The following is a 19,657-nucleotide window of genomic DNA, read 5'->3' on the forward strand; positions in this document are numbered from 1 at the left end:
GAGAGAGAGAGAGAGAGAGAGAGAGAGAGAGAGAAAGTAATAATATTTTGTCAATTGCATCCTCTTCTTCCAATACCTCCGTGCCCTCTGGAATGTATTTAGCTATTGAACTAGGGAACAGGAACTAAGAAATTGCCCGAAGAGAATATCAGCCTCACAGCCACCCTCGTGGACGTGGTCAGTGCTACTCTGGGCCCACACCTGTCCTTCCTGTCTGGGCCTCGGGGCCTGCTCATGGGCCTGCTCTTCCCACAGCAGTGTTGTGACCTGGGCTACCATGCCAGCCTGAACCGGGCGCTGCGCACCTTCCTCTCCGCGGAGCTGAACCTGGAGCAGTCAAAGCATGAAGGCCTGGATGCCATTGAGAACGCTGTGGAAAACCTGGATGCCACCAGTGACAAGCAGCGCCTCATGGAGATGTACAACAACGTCTTCTGCCCACCCATGAAGTTTGAGTTCCAGCCCCACATGGGGGACATGGTGAGTTCCTGGTTCCACCCCACTCCCCCCAGAGACTAGCGGTTACTTGTGTCTAAATTCACTTCACTGAGATCACTGAAAGGCCTGAGGCTGACTTTCCATCACGAGTGAACTGTGGTGGGACTTCTACAGGGAATACACAGTGATGTGAAAGATAAAAAAAATAAATAAAAATTTAAATGCTGTCCCCAGGCCGTGGGTGAGAGCCCTCCCTGAATTTGCAGTCTGGAGAGTCGAGGCCATCAGAACAATGCATGTGGAAGGTGTCCAGGGAGATGAGCAGCAGTGAAAGCAGGAAGAAATGGGAGGTGTGATCTAAAAATGACTAAGAGTTGAGTGGGTGAGAGGGAATGGAGCAATGGGGTGGCACCCCAAGTGGTCAGCTTGAAGGAAATGAGAGCTGAGAGGGGCCCGGTGCCGAAGACGTTCGATGGACAGAGGGCTGAGCCAGGTATCGATGTGATAATTAGTCATTTGGCAGAATTCTCAAGGATTTTATTCTCCTGTGTTTAGAAGATTGTGAGAAAAGGTGTGGTTTGGCTTGGGCTTGGACACAAAAGAATGGAACTCAATCAGGGACAGGACACACCCGAAGCTAGGTGCTGGGCAAGGGAGCCTGGACCTGGGGCCTGTTTTGGGTTCATTCCTCTAGCGACTTCCAGAGAGCGCACGTACACTAACATGAAAGGAACATGAAGCTGCTTGGTTTTCATTACTCCGAACCTGGAGTTTCACTTCTCGCGGTCAGACGCAAAAACTGAGGGAGCCTTGCCCTTGTGGGAGACACGCCTCACCCTGCTGGTGAACTAGGGGGAGGGATCAGCTTCCATAATGGAGAAGGCTCAGCCTGGGTCTTCCGGCATGGCTGAACAGATGAGTGAGAATGTTTTAATCAAGAATGGACTTTCTCTCCCTGCTCCACGCCTGCACGTCAGTCCATTCTCAGGTGGCCGTCCTGGGACAGAAGATGACTGTGATGCCAGCCCTAGACCCCTGTGGTAGAAATCTAGCAGGAATAGCGCCGCTGCCCTCCTTGCAGTCCACATCAAGTCTGTGCCTCCTTGGTCCCAGGGATGCTGTGGTGGTCCCTGAGCCAGTCACTCAGATTGGCCTATGCCCTGATCACATGTGCCTTTGGCCACATGGGCCCCCCATCCAAAGCTGGTGGCCTGGGTGGTGGAATGGGGGTTTCCCCAAGGATAGCAGTGTTAGGGTGCCGGGCAATTGGACGTGGTGTGTCCCCTCGCCAGGGTTGGCACTCACGTAGGAGTAGCACCCAGATTCATAGAAAACCCTGCTTCAGAATGGTGATTGTCACAGCGGAGCTGGTGGTTTGCTGTCATCCTTTGGCCACTGGGAGAGTGGGACATTTCTGTCTTGAGGATGATTTCTTGTTGCTGTGAACGCATGAGCAGTCAGAGCAGGGGACGCACGTCACCAGGTCCCTAGAGGTCCTGTTCTTACCTGTCCTGCCTTCTGACTAACCTGCCATCCAAACCCCTTCTCCGGCTGCTACTAAGAGTCCTTCCTACCTAAGAATCAGTGGAACTTGGGGACCAGCTGAGTGGAGCGATACATTTTCTGGTGTTGACTGAGTTGCCTTCTGAGCCAAACAGCTTGTCTCCATAAAGGGGGGATCCAGCGCTGGGTGTGCAGGCCGCCTCCTCCCCCTGTCAGAGCTTTGCGCCCCTACTCTGCTGCACAGCTGGAAGGCATTACCTCACAGAGCAGCACAGCCGTGGAGGGCCCTGCCAGAGGCAGCATCAGCAGCGCTGCCGCTTCTTAAAGGAGCAGGCACGGATGTGGTTTCTCCTTCCACGATCCTCCCTGCTAGGTCTACATTGCTTTAAAAATCAGTAGGTCCTGGTTCCCCCTAGGCGCCCTCCCTGTTTGTGATCTCCTGGGCCAGACAGGGGCCAGTCCTAGAATCCGTAAAGGTCCTGCGTTGGGCCTAGCCTTCCTTTGATGGGAAAATAAAAGGGAATGAGGGGGCACGTTTCCCTTGGTGCTTGCAGTCAGCCTCTTCCCATTGGTGTGGGTTGTCTGTAGACTGCTTTGGCAACAAGAGGGAAGTCCTTGAAGCAAGGCCAAGTTCGGGTGGCATTTTGACTGGGAGCCCTGACATCGGCCGAGGCCCCCCACTGACTGCTGATCTGAGGCGCTCAGCACATAAGTTAATGCCAAGTGTTCTGAGATGTACTAGGAGGAGGTGCTTGGCTCCATTGTTGGTGCCCCCAGAGGCTGATGGGGTTCTGGATGCCTAACCAGTGACATCAGGCTGCCAGAGAGCTTCATTCCTGGCACGAACCCATCCTGGCCACTGAGTTTCTCCATTGTGTCTGCTTATTCAAGAACTAGAATGAAGTCAGCGCTCTTCAGATCTGAGAGAGTTGGCTCAGGCCTGTCTCTCAGCCAGGGGAGGAGGTCACCTCAGTTGGGAGATTGAAAACCAGTAGAGGAAATTGTCAAGTCTCAGCCCCTCCATTTGAAGAGAGGTTTTGTCTGTTCAAACAAGAAAATGGTCTGTGGGCCTGAGAATGTGCCCACTCATTGTGGGGAAGGAGGAGGATGGTTCCATCCACATGTCCCTGTAGACCATAGACTCAGGGCCACATGGTGGCAAGATGACATGGGTCCGAACCTGCCAGCCTTCTGTTAATCATATGTCATCCTGGGGACTGTGGATGACCTCATGCCATGCCACAGCCATGCTTCCATCAAGAGACGGGGATCCTTGAGGGCAGGGCAGGCCTTTCCTGCACAGACGTGCTGAAGATCTCGGATAAAGTGATGGCTCTTTGAAAAATGCTAAGCACCACCAGATTCCACTACTTCTGGTATCTCCTGCAGACTTGTTCCTGGCTTCACACTTTCTCATTGAGTCAGAGCTCTCATTGCATGGCCCAGATTTATAAACACACACTGGCTGCCAACAGCAGCAAGTTAGCCTCCTGACCCACTTCTCTCCTGCTTTCACTCTGGTGTACAGCGGGATGAGGGGGAGGGGCCAGAGGTGGCCACTTGGACCTCTAGCAGGAAATGATTCCTGTGCCAGGACATCGTGCATCTGGGGCTGGGGCCGCCCAAGATTTGCCTCTGCATCCTCTGGCTTTCCTGGACCCACAGCCTCTGTGGAGAACTTTCCTGGCCAAGCACCAGCCTGAAGGTGATCTCCAAAAAGAAAGCGCTGGTCTTTCTAGATATCTAGGCCCCACTATGTGGTCCTGGAGGAGACCCCAACTTTTACACTCGACTTTGTTTACCAGCGAAACTGTGAGCCTCTTGACTTGACTATAAGTCGTTTCATTAGTGGTAACGGGACTCTGGAACCACCAAAAAAACTGTGTCCTCTTCCTGACCTGGGATTGGTTTCTCTTGGCAGGCGTCCCAGCTCTGTGCTCAGCAGCCTGTTCAAAGTGAGCTGGTACAGAGATGCCAGCAACTGCAGTCTCGCTTATCCACCCTGAAGATTGAGAACGAAGAGGTGAGTTGGCTGCTGTAGACTCAAGGACAATGTCTGAGTTTCTCTGTGAACCTCTTGCTGCTGCCCGTGTGTAAGCAGGTGCAGGAGCACGCGGGGCACATCCAGCTGCTGCAAACATTTCCTAGCCAAATGTAGGCTTGGATTTTCCCCCTCGGCTACATCCTGCCCTTCAACTCCAGGAAGTTGCTCTTGCTCTGCCAAAGGTTGAGGTCTATTTTGAGCTTTGACAAAGTGCTCCCCCCGTTCCTTACACATTTAATCAAAATGGCATTTGGCAGCTGTGTGAACAATATTGTGTCTCTGAAACCACCCACTCATGCCTAACTTTTCCCAGCATTTTCAAGCAAACAGAGTTCTTTGCCTTTGACACTTCAGATATCTCTGTCCTCTTAGAAAGGATGACCCTCTTATGCGCCTTGAATATTTGCCTTCCACAACCAGTTCTAAAGGGCAGTAGGAGTGATTATTCAGTGCCTTTTTTAAAAAAAAAAGCTCGGTGACTTCTTCCCGGCTTTTCCATAAGTTACTTTCCCTGTGAAGATCAGGTAGGACTGGGGATGGACCACTTAGTTTACAAATGGGGAAGCAAAGTTCAACAATTTATCACGATCATGAAACAGACTCTGGAGCGCTGCAGGATAGGCCCCTCGCCCATTTTAACAAGCACTTGGATTTTGGGCTTGGTTTGAATTGGTCTTACTCTCCCTTAGCATTTCCAATAAAAGAACTAGGGGTCAAGGTTGTAGCATGAAGGGCATGATGGTATTGAGATCCCCAGAGGAGGGAGCCCAGAGCTGCCCCCCAAAGCACGCACCCTCCTTTCCTGGCCCACCTCTAAGCTGCTTACTCGCCAGCCATTGCATAGCCTGTCTCATGGGTGGTGTTGACTCTGGTTGTGGCAGGTAAAGAAGACAATGGAGGCCACACTGCAGACCATCCAGGACATTGTGACCGTTGAAGACTTTGACGTGTCTGACTGCTTCCAGTACAGCAACTCTATGGAGTCTGTCAAGTCCACAGTCTCTGAGACTTTCATGAGCAAGCCCAGCATTGCCAAGAGGAGAGCCAATCAGCAAGAGACAGAGCAGTTCTATTTCACGGTAAGGGAGCTCGGTGGCCTTTCAAGGGCCCCAGCAGGCGTGGTGGTGCACCAGCCACATGGACCCAGAGTCCTCGAGAGTATCTGAAGAACGAGCTCAGGGTACCTGAAATTTGGAGCTAGGTGGATTTGGAGACTGTTGCTAAGCTCAACAATAGGCAGGGGACCCCCAGGTGCGTCCTAACCTGTTGCACCATGAGGGAGGGCCAATCTGATGATTTTTTTTTTTAATAATTTGCATGATGGGAAATTGTTTTTTATTATTATTCTTAAAATTCAAAGCGACAGGTAGTGTGCAGTATTATGGGTTTGCAGAGAATTCCAAAAGTTGTATTTTGTTATTATGTATCTCCCAGTCTTTTTTCAGACAGAAGGACACCCCTCCCTTTTTTTTTTTGTTTTTTAAATAGCCTTAAAATTCTTTTGGAAGATTGCTGGCTGGTCTTAGTGCTGCTTTTTAATAATTAAGTTATTTTGAGCTTGCCAAGCAGAATTTATTACTTGAACCAAAATTTATTTCTTAATCTGATGACCAAGAAAGGCAAAATTAAGTTTGCAGATGTGAGATGAAATATAGCCAGTGAATATTATATACTGATTTTGAATGAGAGGAATTAACTTGTTTTTCAGTCAAGGAACACAATCTGCATGAGTAAATTGAATTTCTTCTCCAACGAGAACAATTTGTCTGATTCTTCTTTGAACACTACCCTTTCTCCATTAAGGACACTAGTGATTTGTTATCTTTTCAAAAAAAGAAATCTGTTTTTTAATTGTTAAGCTCATGATTCTTCAGATTTTTTTTTAACCTGGAATAAACTATTGAAAGGGAGTGATTTAACAGTATTATTCTTTTTAAAATAACTTCCTGATTGTTATGCAGAGCAAAACTTGCTTGTTACATAAGATTTAGAAGTGGAAAGAAGAAAATAAAAATTATCCATAATGCCACTACCTGAAGATACTAGTGTTAGGCTGGTCTCTTCTCTGTGCACTTAATAAACAAATGTGCTAATATATATTTGTTATTTTATTGCAAATTTGGGATACTGCTGTACATACTTTTTTTTTTTAAAGATTGATTTATTTATGCATACAGAACTGGAGTACAGGCCAGAGGTTCAGGGGCGGTGAGAAGATTCACCAGAGACAGAGTGGGAGAGTGGGGAGCAGTACAGGCAGATCAATGAAGTACACTGCTGAGGGGAGCAGCAGGCGAGACTGGAGAGGTCTGCCACACCATGTGGGTCACCTCAAGGGCTGGAGATTGAACTTGCACTGAAGGCAGCTGTGGCCAGCTTAGAGTGCTGTGCATTAACCTGTTGCGCCACCAGGGAGTTCCTGTACATACTATTTTATAATCAGTTGTTTCTGTCTAATATGTGGTTGATATTATTCTAAGACGTTTAATATATGAACAAAATATTGAACTCTATAGAGAAATAATAAAATGATATTTTGTCTCATTCATTCATTTTTATAAAATATTTAGCATACTGTCTAGATTTCACTAGTGCTCAAAAAATGCTGAAAATTTATTATCAGTAGCTATGTTATTATTAATGTAGTCTTTAATCATTGCTAAATTATTCATTGACTGTAAAGTACCATGTGCCAGCCACTGTGCCATGAGCTGGGAATGCTGAGAATATAAAATGAAGATGCAGGTGATGGAATGAGGCATTTCATGAAGGGAGGACTTTCATCTTTACTTACTGTATTTATACTGTACATTATGCATTTATAATAGGTTGATTATTCATAATAGTAATAGTAAAAATGCACACTAAAAGACGTGAATGCTTACGTGAACACATGCAAACGTGACAACCAGGATGAATGGAGTCGGGAAGCCTCACACCCAAAGCGACCTGTGTACGGATGAGCCAGCAGGCAGGGGGGCAGAAGGAGGCACAGCAGCATGCAGACCATGAAGCTTTAGAAATCTACTGTAGGCCCGCCCTGGTGGTGCAGCGGGTTGAAGCACAGCACTGAGAAGCTAAAGCCACTTCAGCATGCATTCGATCCCTAGCCCCGGAGGTGACCACATGGTCCAGCAGACCTCTCCTGTCCCGCCCGCTGCTCCCCTCAGCAGTGTACTTCACTGATCTGCCTGTTCTGCTCCCCGCTCTGTCTCTGGTGAAGCCTCTCACTGCCCCCGCACCTCTGGTCTGTACCCCAGTTCTGTACGAATAAATAAATAAATCTTTAAAAAAAGAGAAAAAAGAACCTACTGTAGACAGGGAGAGGACTTCCTGGCTGGAACAAGGGCTGTCTCCACCGAGTGAGCACCGTTACCTCAGGGACTTGTTGAACAAATCTTTTCTAATAGGTATGCTTGGCTGGTCTATCTGGACTGCTTAGATCTAACAACTTTAATAACCCAATCACATGGCATTACAGGATTTCTATTCTTCTTTGGTTAAATTAGAAATTTTATATTTAAGACTGTCAGGGTTACCTTTTGGCTTTAAATTAAGCTATAATAATTATGTTCAAAAGTTGACAGTATTAAGAGCAGAAATGATCACATTCAAACTGGTGACCTCTCAGATCTGCCTGCCCTCTCACATCTGAGCAGACTCATTGAACGTTCTGCAACCTGTTTCCTGGCGCTTGTGATCATAGCGCAACTTCCCAAAATTGTGTGCAGATTTCCTTGGCGAACAGGAATGGTTTTTATCTGAACTTGTCTGGTGCTGGATTTACAAGAGCTCCTCATTTTTGTGATGGGTGTTTGGAATGCATCAGATAATTCAATTCATGATAAATGGCTTTTGGGGGTGATGAAGTGGACATGTGAGAATAAAGCATGTTCATGTTAAGTGGGACGGCTCCTGTGCGTGCCAAGCCGTGCAGGGCCACACGGCTGCCAGTGCGCTTCCTTGTGTCTGTTGCCTCCACACATGTTGCCCATGTGTTCCCCAGCGCCCTTCTAAAACCCCAGAGCAGCGCTTCTTGCTAGGTCCCTTCTGTTGGGAAGTCGGGGAGCAGTCCTGGCTTTGACCCCATCAGTGTGCTCGATGACCAAGAGGGCTGCTAAGTGCTCTCCAGGCCCTGTCAGCTGTCGTCAGGCTGATGTGCCCCAGTGACATCAGTTGGAACTCTGAAACAGGACCTAGAAAGGTCAGTCATTTCCAAGAATCCCAGGAAAATAATAATGGCATTTTCAAGCTTGAAGTGATTTTTGAAAATAATGTAACCAAACCTCAAACCTTGTCATAGGAGAGGTTAAAAAAAAAAAAAAACCTTTGCCAGTGTTGGGAGGATGGGCAGCTTGTGCAAGGGCCTTAGCGAGAGCTCAAACCAGAACTCTGTTGCTGGTCTCAGGCCACAGGAAATTCTCCAGAGCCTGCTGAAGGAGCTAAGGTGAGAGAAGGCCCAGAGTCAGCCCAGCCACCTTCTTTTCTTTGATCTAAGTGAGGGTGTGTTTTCTAATGGCCCTGTCTTTGTAAAAATCATCTTCTATAACATGCAATCCAGGAATATCAATATCTACTCTTTTCTTTTATTATGAATGATAAGTTTTTGAAAGATGATGCAGACTTGTCCCCCTCCCCCACCTCTGTCAGTGGTGGAAAGTTTTTGTGTTCTTCCAGAGATTTTTTTTTTCTAGGTGTAGACTATACTGATGTGTCTTTTGATACAATTAGAAATGGAATGAGACCCTCCCTGGTGGCACAACAAGTTAAGGCACAGTACTGCAAGTGAGCCACAGCTACTTCACTGTGAGTTCAGTCCCTGGCCAAGGAGCTGACCCACATGGCATATGCAGCAGACCTCTCCTGATCCGCCTGCTGCTCCTCTCAGCAGTGTATTTCAGTACATCTGCCTGTTTTGCCCCCCCCCCACTCTGTCTCTGGTGAGTCCTCTCACCGCCCCTGCACCTCTGGCCTGTACCCCAGTTCTATATGCATAAATAAATCTTTTTTTTTAAGTTAAATTAAAAATGAAATAAAATAAATAGAAATGCAAATAAAAGTATGCCAATACTCTGCTCTTCATGTTGCTTTTTCCAATTAATTTATTTTGGATATTTTTATAATAGTCCAAAAAGAGCTGTCTTCTTTTTTTAATGGCTGCACAGAATTACCAGCCCCCTGCTCAGTGGGCCGTAAAGCTCACTGTTTAGCCAAGGATTGTCAGAGTCTTAGAAGACTGGTGTTTCTTCTGAGTATTTCCATGTATGGGGGAATAGAGTGGGAAGGGGTTAGGGACCAGGGCTGACAAAATAAATAAACCTAGACTGCCTGGCCTTGAGGACAGGTTTGGGTAAGGTAATAGGACGTGCCACGCTACGGCCTTTGGGTCAGTGTTCTAGAACACGAGATGGGGACCAGGCTCAGATCTTTTTTCTTTTGGTGTTCTCTGGAGGCAGCTTAGTACATGTGTATTAATGAATGTACAGGTGCAAGTGACTGAATGCCCCACTCCTTCATTTAAAGGGGAAGAGGTGTTCCTCTTTAAAAGCTTGCTCTTACGTAGTCTGACAGCTGTTTCCTACTTAAAAAACCGAAGGAGAGGAGGGGAAACATCAGCGAGTCTGGATGACAGGGAAGCAGCCACAGTAAGAACAACTGTGCCTCTCTGAGAAGGCCAGGCTCACTGCTCCTCCCACCCTGCCCCCTGCTTCAGTGGGGACTTAACGGCCTTGATCACACAGCTCAGATCCAAAGCATGATCCCCATGAGTTTTATGTGCTCATGATGAGTCTCTTTAAGGGAAGAGGCATTTCAAAATGAAATTTGAAAAGCATTTCTAAGCGTCTCGCTAACTATTTTTAAGGCCAGAAACCGGCTTTGTGTGACTTTCTTAAATACCAGCACAAAGCAAAGGAGTTCAGGGAAGGATGCGCAAGAGATTCTGGGACAATGTTTTTGATTACCTGCTAATTAGCAGACTCTCTGCTAATGATAATCTCAGCCATGCTTATCGCTCTGTTCATCTTCAGCAGCCTTTGAAAAAGACTTAAGCTCCATTTTCAGGTGGGGAAACTGAGACCCTGGGGGTTAAGTGACTTGCCTGGGGCTAGAAGAGTTATTAAGTGGTAGAACTAGAATATTCCACTTCAGTCTTCTCCATTTTACTACAACTAAAAGGGAGGAAAGGCTCAGATTATTATGTTAATTATATTAATACTTTTCAGTAATGAAAACTGATTGCTGACAGTTAATAACTAATGAGGAACTATTGAAAGAACTTGATGTGATCATAAAAACTGAATTGAAGGTCCATAATGGCAAAAGACAAAACCACCTGGTAGACCCTCTGCTTTCCTTCCTACTTTTTGAAGAAATTCTGTTTCAGTAATGAGTATCCAATGTGTGTATATGTGTGGGGGGTTGGGGGGCGGGGAACAGAGATTTGACTTACTCTGGCGAATAATAAGAACAGAAAACTACCCTTTCTTTCCTCCATGGAGGAAAACTCCAGCTAATTGTCTACTTTTGGAATACACTTTAAATAAGGACAGTGACTCCTTTTGCCCGATGAAGGGATTTTTGAGACTGCACAGGTCTTTTCTGGTCCCTTGGTCTTCAGAAAGACACCCCTCCCTCCTCTGCCATCTGCTGTCTCTGCTCCTGCATCTGTCTGGTCAGCAGAGTTGACACCCCGAACTCAGCTCTGCCAGCCAAGGGCCAGTTTAGCTTTCCTGAAGATGAACCCTGACTCCCAGGCAGGCTGGGGAAGCGATAAATAACACATCTGCAAGCTCTGGGGTGCCCTCACTGTCCCAAACCTGGCATATCTGGATGGAAAACTCCCAGCTGTTGTTTCCACTCCAGAATTAGGAATATAGGTCATACCTTGACACAGAGTTTCTTCGATCCTTCGGGATTTAATGGAACCCGAAAAAGGTAATTCATCATGCCTCTTTATCAGCTTGTTATTTATTTTAATGGTTCACCGAGTGACAGTCAGAGTTAACCAGTGAACTGTGAACATGAATGGGAAAAAAAATGATTTCAGAAACAGGAGTGAGAGGAAGGAATTTGCATGCATCTCCTCTCAAAACTTCAGCTATTTTCTGAGCAGTCTGGTTCTGTTTTAAGGGTTACAGTTTCTCTGTGAATTCTCCTTCACTAGGATATCTTTATTCTCCTGGGACAACCTTCCTGAGGGCCTTTAGGGGTTCAGATGTTAGCAGTGGCTGTTTTCTGCTGGGTTTTCACCTCTGGGCCCTAAAGGACTGTTCCTAGCCTCACAATTAGGCATTGGCTGGGGATTCGGTGTCACCCAGGGAGGGCTGACAGCAGGTGAGTGCAGCTGGAGCAGATGGAAGGGGGAAGGTGACAGAGGCCTGTCTTCATGCAGATGTTCTCTGTAAATGCTCAGAGGAGCAGAGGGAACAGGTTGTGAGTGAAACACCAGATACCATTTGATGTAGGGTGAGTTTCATTTGTTTTATATTCAGTGTGGAGTATAGGGGCACACTTGGAGGCTTTGTTTGTAGCTCCTGAGGAAGGTTCTTCGCAGAGTGAGACTAATCATCTACTTACTGACCCTTTGAGCATTTGTGGAGTGTCTGCTGTGTGATGGGCCGAGGCCTAGGCATCAGGGACACTCTACATTAGACCGAGGAGGCGGCTGTCTGGAGAGAGACACATGAGTAATAAGCCGCCTTGACCATTGTGTGAGAGGTACAGTCATGGACGTTTGCAAAGGTACATGCAGTAGCTTCTGGAAGCTCAGAAAGTAAGGATATGCATCCCAGAGAAAGCACATCTTGTCTTTTGTTTTGCAAGAGAGAAATACATGCTCTTGATTAAATGTCCACAAAGTATAGAAAAGTACAGAGTAAAAGTCACACTTTTCTCACCTGTCTGCCTTCACCCTGCAGTCATGTATCAAGCCATAAAAGCCAGCTTAATATGTAATTATACTTTAATACATTGAAAAGAAGACAGTGAGAACTTTAAATGTCTTGTCCGCTTGCCACGCCCCTCTTCCATGACACATATCATTAGTGATTCACAGTTCCTGGGGGAGCCCTGCCATTCTGCCTCTGAGGTCAGACATGGCAGATGACCCCAGACCCAGGAGATGGACTATTGTCTCAGGAGACAAGCAAAGCAGACTAAGATGCCCACGAATGGCTGCTGGGTGGAGTGGAAGGAACAGATGGATAAAGGAGAGTCTGAAGTCCTCAGCAGATAGTTCAGACTTTAATGCCCTCTCAGGAACCAGGTACACAGGTACACCAGGCAGAGTGGCTGGCATGCAAGAGGCAGGCAACTGACTCCACCCCACCCCGTGAGTCTTTACACTCTTTCCCTGGGCTGTCTCATGACCTCACCTTTACTGTGGCTACTCACGCTCCGGTTGTCTTCCCCCAGCTCCCTGCCTGGGCAACACCACCCGTATATCCCTGGTCTCCAGGCTCAAGTGCACACTTACGGATGTCCACACCATGCTCCAGGTGTCCACAGTCAAGACACGCGTGTCCCGCTCCCATGCTCCCAAGCACCTCCACATTAACACAATCAAGGCCTCAGTATAGCCACATGGGCTAGAGCCATAAAAAGTCCAATTACTCCATTTACCCTACAAGCGTGCAGTCCTTACAGCTGAGCTCAGACTGTATCATCAACCTCTGTGTTTTTGAGTACTGGCTCCATCACTCAGCAACAGTCTGATCTTCAGCAGTTGATTTCATCTCTGCACATTTCAGAGGCCTCGTCTGTAAATGAGGATATCGATGATGATAGTTCATAGCGTTGTTCTGGAGATTTGATGAACTATCCAGGGATAGACAGCCTCTCCTGGGCAGACAAGTGCTAAAAGGGTCAGACCAGACAGTGCAGCCCAGTGTTCATAGTTTGATTGCTAGCATAGGTGGGATTGTGTTTCTAGATTCTTGTCTTAGATTTGGACCTGCCAGTATCTACGTGCCCAATGGGTGGTGGCAGCCCCCCTGAGCACTCAGACACCCAAATTTTCTGCAAAGAACTACATGCAGAATAGAGGAATGGCTCTGGGCTTGCAGTGGAGGCGAAGACTGAGCCCAATGGCTGGTGTACTTCACTGGAGAGGGGCCAGGCGGGGGCTGGGGACAGTCAGTGGATGTGACAAGGGACAGGCATATGTCCTCATACCGGGAACACGGGGCCAGTGTGTCCACCCGCCCCACTTCAGCAGAACTGAAGGAGATGGATGAGGGACTTAGGGATACAGTTCCTTATATTCCGACTCGGAGCAGGATAACGATCACCACAAAAATCAACAGCTGCCTTAAGGAAATGAAAATCTAGATGGGGTGGAAATTGGGTCAGAAACGGAATGCCCTTGTAAAAAGGAATTGTCCAGCTGAGCATCTGAGCGGATTTTTTTTCTTTCAGCAGCCTCATTGCTCTTTTTCCTCCTTACAGAAAATGAAGGAGTACCTGGAGGGCAGAAACCTCATCACCAAGTTACAAGCCAAGCACGACCTTCTCCAGAAAACCCTGGGGGAAAGTGAGTGTGCGAGCTGTGCGGGAGGCTGGCTGGGAGGGGAAGGCCGTGCCCGAGTGGCAGTGCCCAGCGAACGCCTCCACCCCGAGCCGGGCACCCCATCTTGTCACGTGAACACATTCCTTCCCCAGCCCCTTTGATGTACGAGCACATGCCCGGATGGCTGCTTGAGTAATGGGAGAGTCCGGTGCTTAATGAAGCACTAATGTACATCATCTATTTGTTTCAATGGAGCGTACTGCCTCCACACGGCCCTCCTTCCACTCCTCTGCTACCACGGGGAGGGGAGCTAATGATTATTTACTCTCCAGACATTTTGTTGAAACTCTCAGCTCCTCTGGGCAGGACTGAGACTGGAGCAAGAAGGCAGGAAGCTGTGAGGTGAGAAGCCCTGCTGCTCCGAGGCGGGAAGGGGCGTCTCCCAGGCAAGGGTGCTGGCAGCTGCTGCCTTCGGTGGCTTGAAAGTAGTTCGCACCTTCCTTCAGCATCAGAAGGGCCTGGCACTAAGTGGCCGCCCTCTCCCTGCCTTGGCTGAGCCAAGGCTGTGGTGCCGAGTGGACTCTCATCTCAGGGTGATTTTAACCAGACTCTTTGGAAAGTAGCAAGGCAAAGAACCTGCCGGGCACTCTGGACTTTCTCTCCTCAGCTGTCAGACAGAAGGCGCAGGTTGAAAGAGAAGCTTCCCTGAGGTTTTTGGAACCCTGCCCTGGTCGCCTGCTGATTTTTAGAATCCTCTGATTAATGGGGTTCCCAGGTCGGGGATGCCTCTGAATACCCTGCCCCACTAATCTCCTCACTTAGGGATGGGGAAGGTGGAGGCGGGGTGTAGAGAATATGAGTAGGAGCAATGACAGTCACACCTGAACTGAGCCTGGTGTTTTAAAGTCAATTCTTAAACACTTCGACCAACTGCAGAGCCTGCAAAGAACAGTACCTGCTGGCCCACTGAGTTGACCCCAGGAATCAGAGCCTTATTTTCATCCCAGAGCTTCCACCCCCATCCTTCTTGCCCTGTCTTCCTCCTGCCCTAGACAATTCCTCTAAGTGATTTATTCTTTAATCTCTGCTGTCCTTGATCTTGTGATTTTTTATTTTATGTAAAGAAATGCTAGTAACCACTGTTCTCTTTCCTCCCACCACCCACGGGACTCAGGCTGAACAGGTTTGGGCATTGAGATTTTGCTTATAGAAAATCTTTACTCTTAGATTATCAGATTGCACCATGGGAAATCAGGAAAGAATGCCCAGAATTATGTGAAGCAAGTTATAACTATGATTCCTTTTTTGACAAGATAACCTATGCATAGACCATAAGTGAGGTGAAGAGCAGTGCTTCGTGTGTATCTGTGTGTGTGTGTGTGTGTGTGTGTGTGTGTGAGAGAGAGAGAGAGAGAGAGAAAGAGAGAGAGACAGAAGGGGTTGGGGATTGGGTTTTCTCTTGTTTATCTAATATACCTGTTTAGTCCAAATCAAGCCTGATTAATTGTGTACATAGATTACATTGTAATCTATGCAAGAACACATGCATGTATGTTTTTTAAAAACAGATGTACACATACATACATTCACCAGATGTGCTACTCCCAAGGAGAAAAGGTTGGTGACCCTGCATTAGTATTGCAAATTGTCTTAATATAAAGATGACAAATTCTAGCAATAAAGGAAAAAAAATAGCATCAGACCTTCCATGTCAAGTCATCACAGCCCTGCCTTCTGTACGGATTTGTCACCATAATGCAAGAGTCCCTGTTCTTGCCACAGAGGGATAATTGATGTGTATGAATATTCCAGAATGGAAATGGGACAGATGTTGAAAATAATGGCTCAGAATAATATTTGTGCAGATGAAAGCTGAACCGTCAGTAATGAGAGGCTGTTATGAGTGGGAGAGTGGGTAACTCAGGATAAGCTGGACTCTAATCAACAATTAGCAAGCAACCTTTAAAGGCAAGAAAAAGCTCTCCCCCCCACCACCACCCTTTCCTCCGTAGGCTTGCCTTTCCAAAAGCAGGGAGTAGGAAGGTGAGAGCTGATCTCTCCCTCCCCAGTTCAGTGCTTGCTTGGGCATCTCCTTGTTTACCTAGTATAGGTCTAGCTCAAATCAAGCATGATGAGTTGTGCACCCAGAGAAGACAGCATAGATGGCCCATGTCCGCTTGCATGCCTGTGCTTTTAAAAAAGAATACTCATGAATTAAGACTCTCCACTTTCAAGGTTCGCTGTGGGTCATTAAACTTCATCTCCACTGTTGGTTGGAGAGCCACCGCTTGATGTTTTCAGTCACAGTGTGAAATCTCGTTTTTCCCCTTGGCCACCCCAACCCAATCTAGCATGAATCTAAAACTATTTCATATCTTCTTCCTCTCCCCAAACAATTCTTTCTTCCCCTCCTCAGAGAGAGGGGCGGGGTGACAGAGAGATCATATATGTGTCAAAAAGCAAGGTTGCCCTCCCTCCCCACCACACATATGCAAGAGAGGTTAAATCTCATCTCTAAGAAGTCTTCCAGTTATTTGTTCTTTATAGTGTGCTCTGCCTTGCTCTTTTTTTTTTTTTTTTTCTTCCTGCATCTACCCCTTTTCCCACTGGGAAGCAGTTTAACAAGCCTAGGGTTGAGGGATACTGGAAACAAAAGCCAGAGACAACATGGAAGGCGCTCTCTCGGCGACCGATTACGCGTGGTGATCCCTAGGAGTAAGCCCCCCTCTATCACTCCTTCTGCTTCAATACTGCCTTGTGCCTTTGTCTTCCCGACAGGTCAACGGACAGATTGCAGTCTGGCCAGGTAGGTGTGGCCTGGGGCTGGAAGGGGTGAAGGGAGGCGCTTGCTAGCGCATCTCCGCCTGGGAAAGCCCAGCAGCTCCAAGGGCTTGGATGACTTTGCAAGAGGGGCCATGGGAAGAGGTTGCTTACTGATGCCCTATAATCTCAAATGGAGATGGGGTTTACTGTGACTTTGGGGGAAAACAGCAGAACTGAGTAAGTTACCATGTGCTAAAATAGGTCCAGTGACTTCCTGAAGCCACTCCATCTCAAGGAAAGGTAATGTTCTATTCTGGGGGTCCTGGCAACCCAATATGAGTTGTTAGACTTAAGCATGTAGGCTTGGGGAAGTCTCTGACCCACAGAAGGGAGATCAGGAGGCAGCGTTTGACCTGGAATTTCTTGACGCATGGGAAAAATGACAGCCCTTAATAAGCAACTGCTGCTGGGTAAAGAAACATCCTGTGATGGGGCTTGCCCAACGGCATTGTCAACCTTCCCTGTGGACAAGCATGCGACCTCCTACTCTCTCTCCCACCTTCCCATCCTCCCCAATCCCAGCCATAGTTTCCCTCGCTGTCATGATGCTGCTATGGGCAAACTGGAGCTGGCAGCAAGCAAGGCGCTCATTCAGCCCACCATTTTCAGATGCCTAAAAATGTGCTGATTTAACGGGGGACAAGCTCCGTCCTTAGAGACCCTGGCTTAGCCCACTATGCCAATCACTTATATCTGCCAACACACACAATAATCATGAGGCCATTTACAATTATAGGCTTGTTATTTAGAAATAGCTTCATTTGGCTTTCATCGTTTTGTCATTATGGATTACAATAAAGATCTCATTAATATACCAGTCTTGGTGACTGCAGGGAACCAGGGCAGTGGAAGCCTGTGGAATGTGTCTTCTGGTGTAGGCTCAACCTGAAGCCTACATCTGCAGAAGGCTCCATGAAATTGAAAAGTTGAATTTCCTCATGGTATGCCCTTGGGTCACTCTGTTGTCTGAAATCCAATTTCTTTACCTATAAGACAAGAAGGAGCAGTCCACTAGATCAGGACTCTGGAGAGGTTTCCAGAGCAGCCAGGAGGCAGGGTAGGGGTGCCCGCTGAACAGGCTCTGGTCCCCACCTCCTCAGGGGACTCAGTGCTGCCCGCCTCGGGTGAGCTACTGAGCCGCTGAGTCACATTCCCTGGAAGAAAACACAGTTAAAAGTATCACTGAACGCATCACCAGGGCGCTGGACCGCTACCTTCTAAATGACAACAAAATGACACCTGTTTTTTTTTTCCCCAAAGAATTTCCAAGAGCGAACGCTGTAATTTCCTTTAGGGATTCTGGTGTCTCCTCACAACAGAGATATCTGATTGTCTAACTTAAAGGTGTTTTGCTGCAAATTCAAACAGCTCCCTTCTAGTTTCGAATAGTGACAGGCATTAAAAGCAGACATCTCTATGCTTTTGTGAAAAGAGCTTCATTGGACTTTATTTGGAAAATAAACTTAACCACGTCTCAGCCATTTCTGAGTTGAACAATGTGACCTGTTTCATTAACTGTCACACTGATTATTTTTAATCCCCTTTCTCTTTTCCTCCATGCTGCTGAATCGGTCTTCTCTGCTGGGTGGGCTCGACCACAGGCGTAGTTCAACCGTGAGGAAGCAGGTAAGCGAGAGCAGGCTGGCCTGGCCTGCGGTGGTTGCATCCCACTTGCAGGACAGATGCTCTGTCTTCTTGCCTGTTTCTGGAATGTGCCACTAGTCACAGTATGGTTACTGTCATGACAACTTCATTGGTTCAGCTTGTGTAGCTGGGGGACCCAGTCTTTCCGAGTTATTCCTCCCCTCACTGGTCATTTACCGCCTTGTGTACTGGAGCTCTGACTGTGGTAGATGATGCCAGAATTGCCCCTGGTGTCGCTTCTCTAGGAGACCACAAGAGAAACCTCGCATTTCCTGCGTAGTTGCCAGCGTGTGACTCCCCACTGCTCCTGGTGTGGTGATGAGATGTATCTCTAAGACATGCTAAAAATGCAAAGCTGAGTCTGCTCCAGAAACAATACACAAGAGATGGTGAACTCTGCAGTTTTGTGTACGATCTTCAGCGTGATACTAAGACCTGGCTTTAAACAGCAGCTCTCACTACCCACGTTAGGAGGACTCTTCAGAGGAGTGGTGTGGGTGAGCCACTCAGTGGATCATCTAAGTAGCCATTGTGCTTGTTTTAAAAAAAAAAATCAATGGAAAAAAAATTTTTTTTTTTGTACTAGCAAATTTGACTTCCTAATTATACTTTATGGCAAACACTAAAATGATTTTATATCCCTAAGCTCATACGAGCTATGCAGTCAGCAGTTAGGGAGACAGCTCAGAAATGCCCATGTGGTTGTGGCTTGTGATCTGGGCTTCACAAAAGTCATTTTGGGTAATTCACAGTGCCCCTCGCCACAGGGAGAGCATAGAATGGACAGGGTATCTGGTGTCTCTGGCTGGGAAGCCCAGTAACATACTTCTCACTAGTCTGTGCTTTGCTGTCATTATTCCCCCCACTTTGGATCTCATTATAATGAGAGCACTCTCAGAAACGATGGCACACTTTTTAAAAATGTCATTGTAACTCTTCTTCTTCTGGTTCCTCTACCTTTTGCCTTCTGCCCATAATTTCATTTAACACTAGAAAGGGGTGGTGTGCCCTTTTAAATTAATAGGTAGATTCCTGAAAGAGAGAGCTAGCCTTTGTTCCCGTTCACACTAAGAGCAGGCTTACACTTGGTTCATTCCTTTCAGCTCCTGGACTGGCACTGTGCCTTGGGCTTCTAGATGGAGCACTGTGCTTAGGCTCCTCCAGAGGGGAGCAGCACCCATCTGGTTTGCATCCTGCTGCACCTAAGCAGTTGCAGACAAAGCATTTTTGCCTGGTGCTAAATTCTGCGAGGAGTCCCCCCAAAATCCCAATGAAATAAAGACGTCCTTTCCATTCTGCTTCCCCAGCAGCTCCGATCCAATGGTGGATAGTAGAGACTTTTTCTAAAATAGGAGAACAGATAATAAGTAAGTTGGAAGTTAAGTCATCCTGTATAAGTAACCAGGGAGTAAACATTTGTTTGTGGCAAACCAGCCAAACAAAAGGCAGAATCTGATAACTGTTGCTCCTAACGGAGTTCCAGACTGTCAAAGGGAGAGCCCTCAGTCGCTGCCTCGCAGCCTTCCCTGCCCGCCCTGAGCCCAGCATTTCCGGTGTCCTGTTCCTGTGCGTTCCCAAGCATGGGCCTGTGCCTTCTCCCCATCTTCTGCCCCTGGCCACTTGTTCTGTTCCCCTTCCTGCTCCCGCTCCCCTTCCTGCACGTGTGTGCGTTCGCTCTGTCATGCTGTTACTGGGGT

The 19,657-nt window shown here is 47.4% G+C and overlaps 1 protein-coding gene across 3 annotated transcripts in view; it reads left to right on the top strand.

The window, feature by feature from the left end:
- The window catches only part of SRGAP2 (SLIT-ROBO Rho GTPase activating protein 2), a 229,223-nt gene that overhangs the window by 173,659 nt on the left and 35,907 nt on the right, over positions 1-19,657 (top strand). For all 3 annotated transcript variants that reach the window (XM_004685564.2, XM_012726849.1, XM_012726850.1), the window contains exons 8-13: positions 256-480; positions 3,863-3,964; positions 4,867-5,064; positions 13,433-13,517; positions 16,272-16,299; positions 17,918-17,942. In XM_004685564.2, the coding sequence (XP_004685621.1) occupies positions 256-480; positions 3,863-3,964; positions 4,867-5,064; positions 13,433-13,517; positions 16,272-16,299; positions 17,918-17,942 (663 nt within the window). The remainder of the gene's footprint in view (positions 1-255; positions 481-3,862; positions 3,965-4,866; positions 5,065-13,432; positions 13,518-16,271; positions 16,300-17,917; positions 17,943-19,657) is intronic.

The sequence above is a fragment of the Condylura cristata genome, unplaced genomic scaffold, assembly GCF_000260355.1.
Source record: "Condylura cristata isolate star-nosed mole 26May11 unplaced genomic scaffold, ConCri1.0 scaffold00018, whole genome shotgun sequence".
In the NCBI taxonomy this organism is placed as follows: Eukaryota; Metazoa; Chordata; class Mammalia; order Eulipotyphla; family Talpidae; genus Condylura; species Condylura cristata.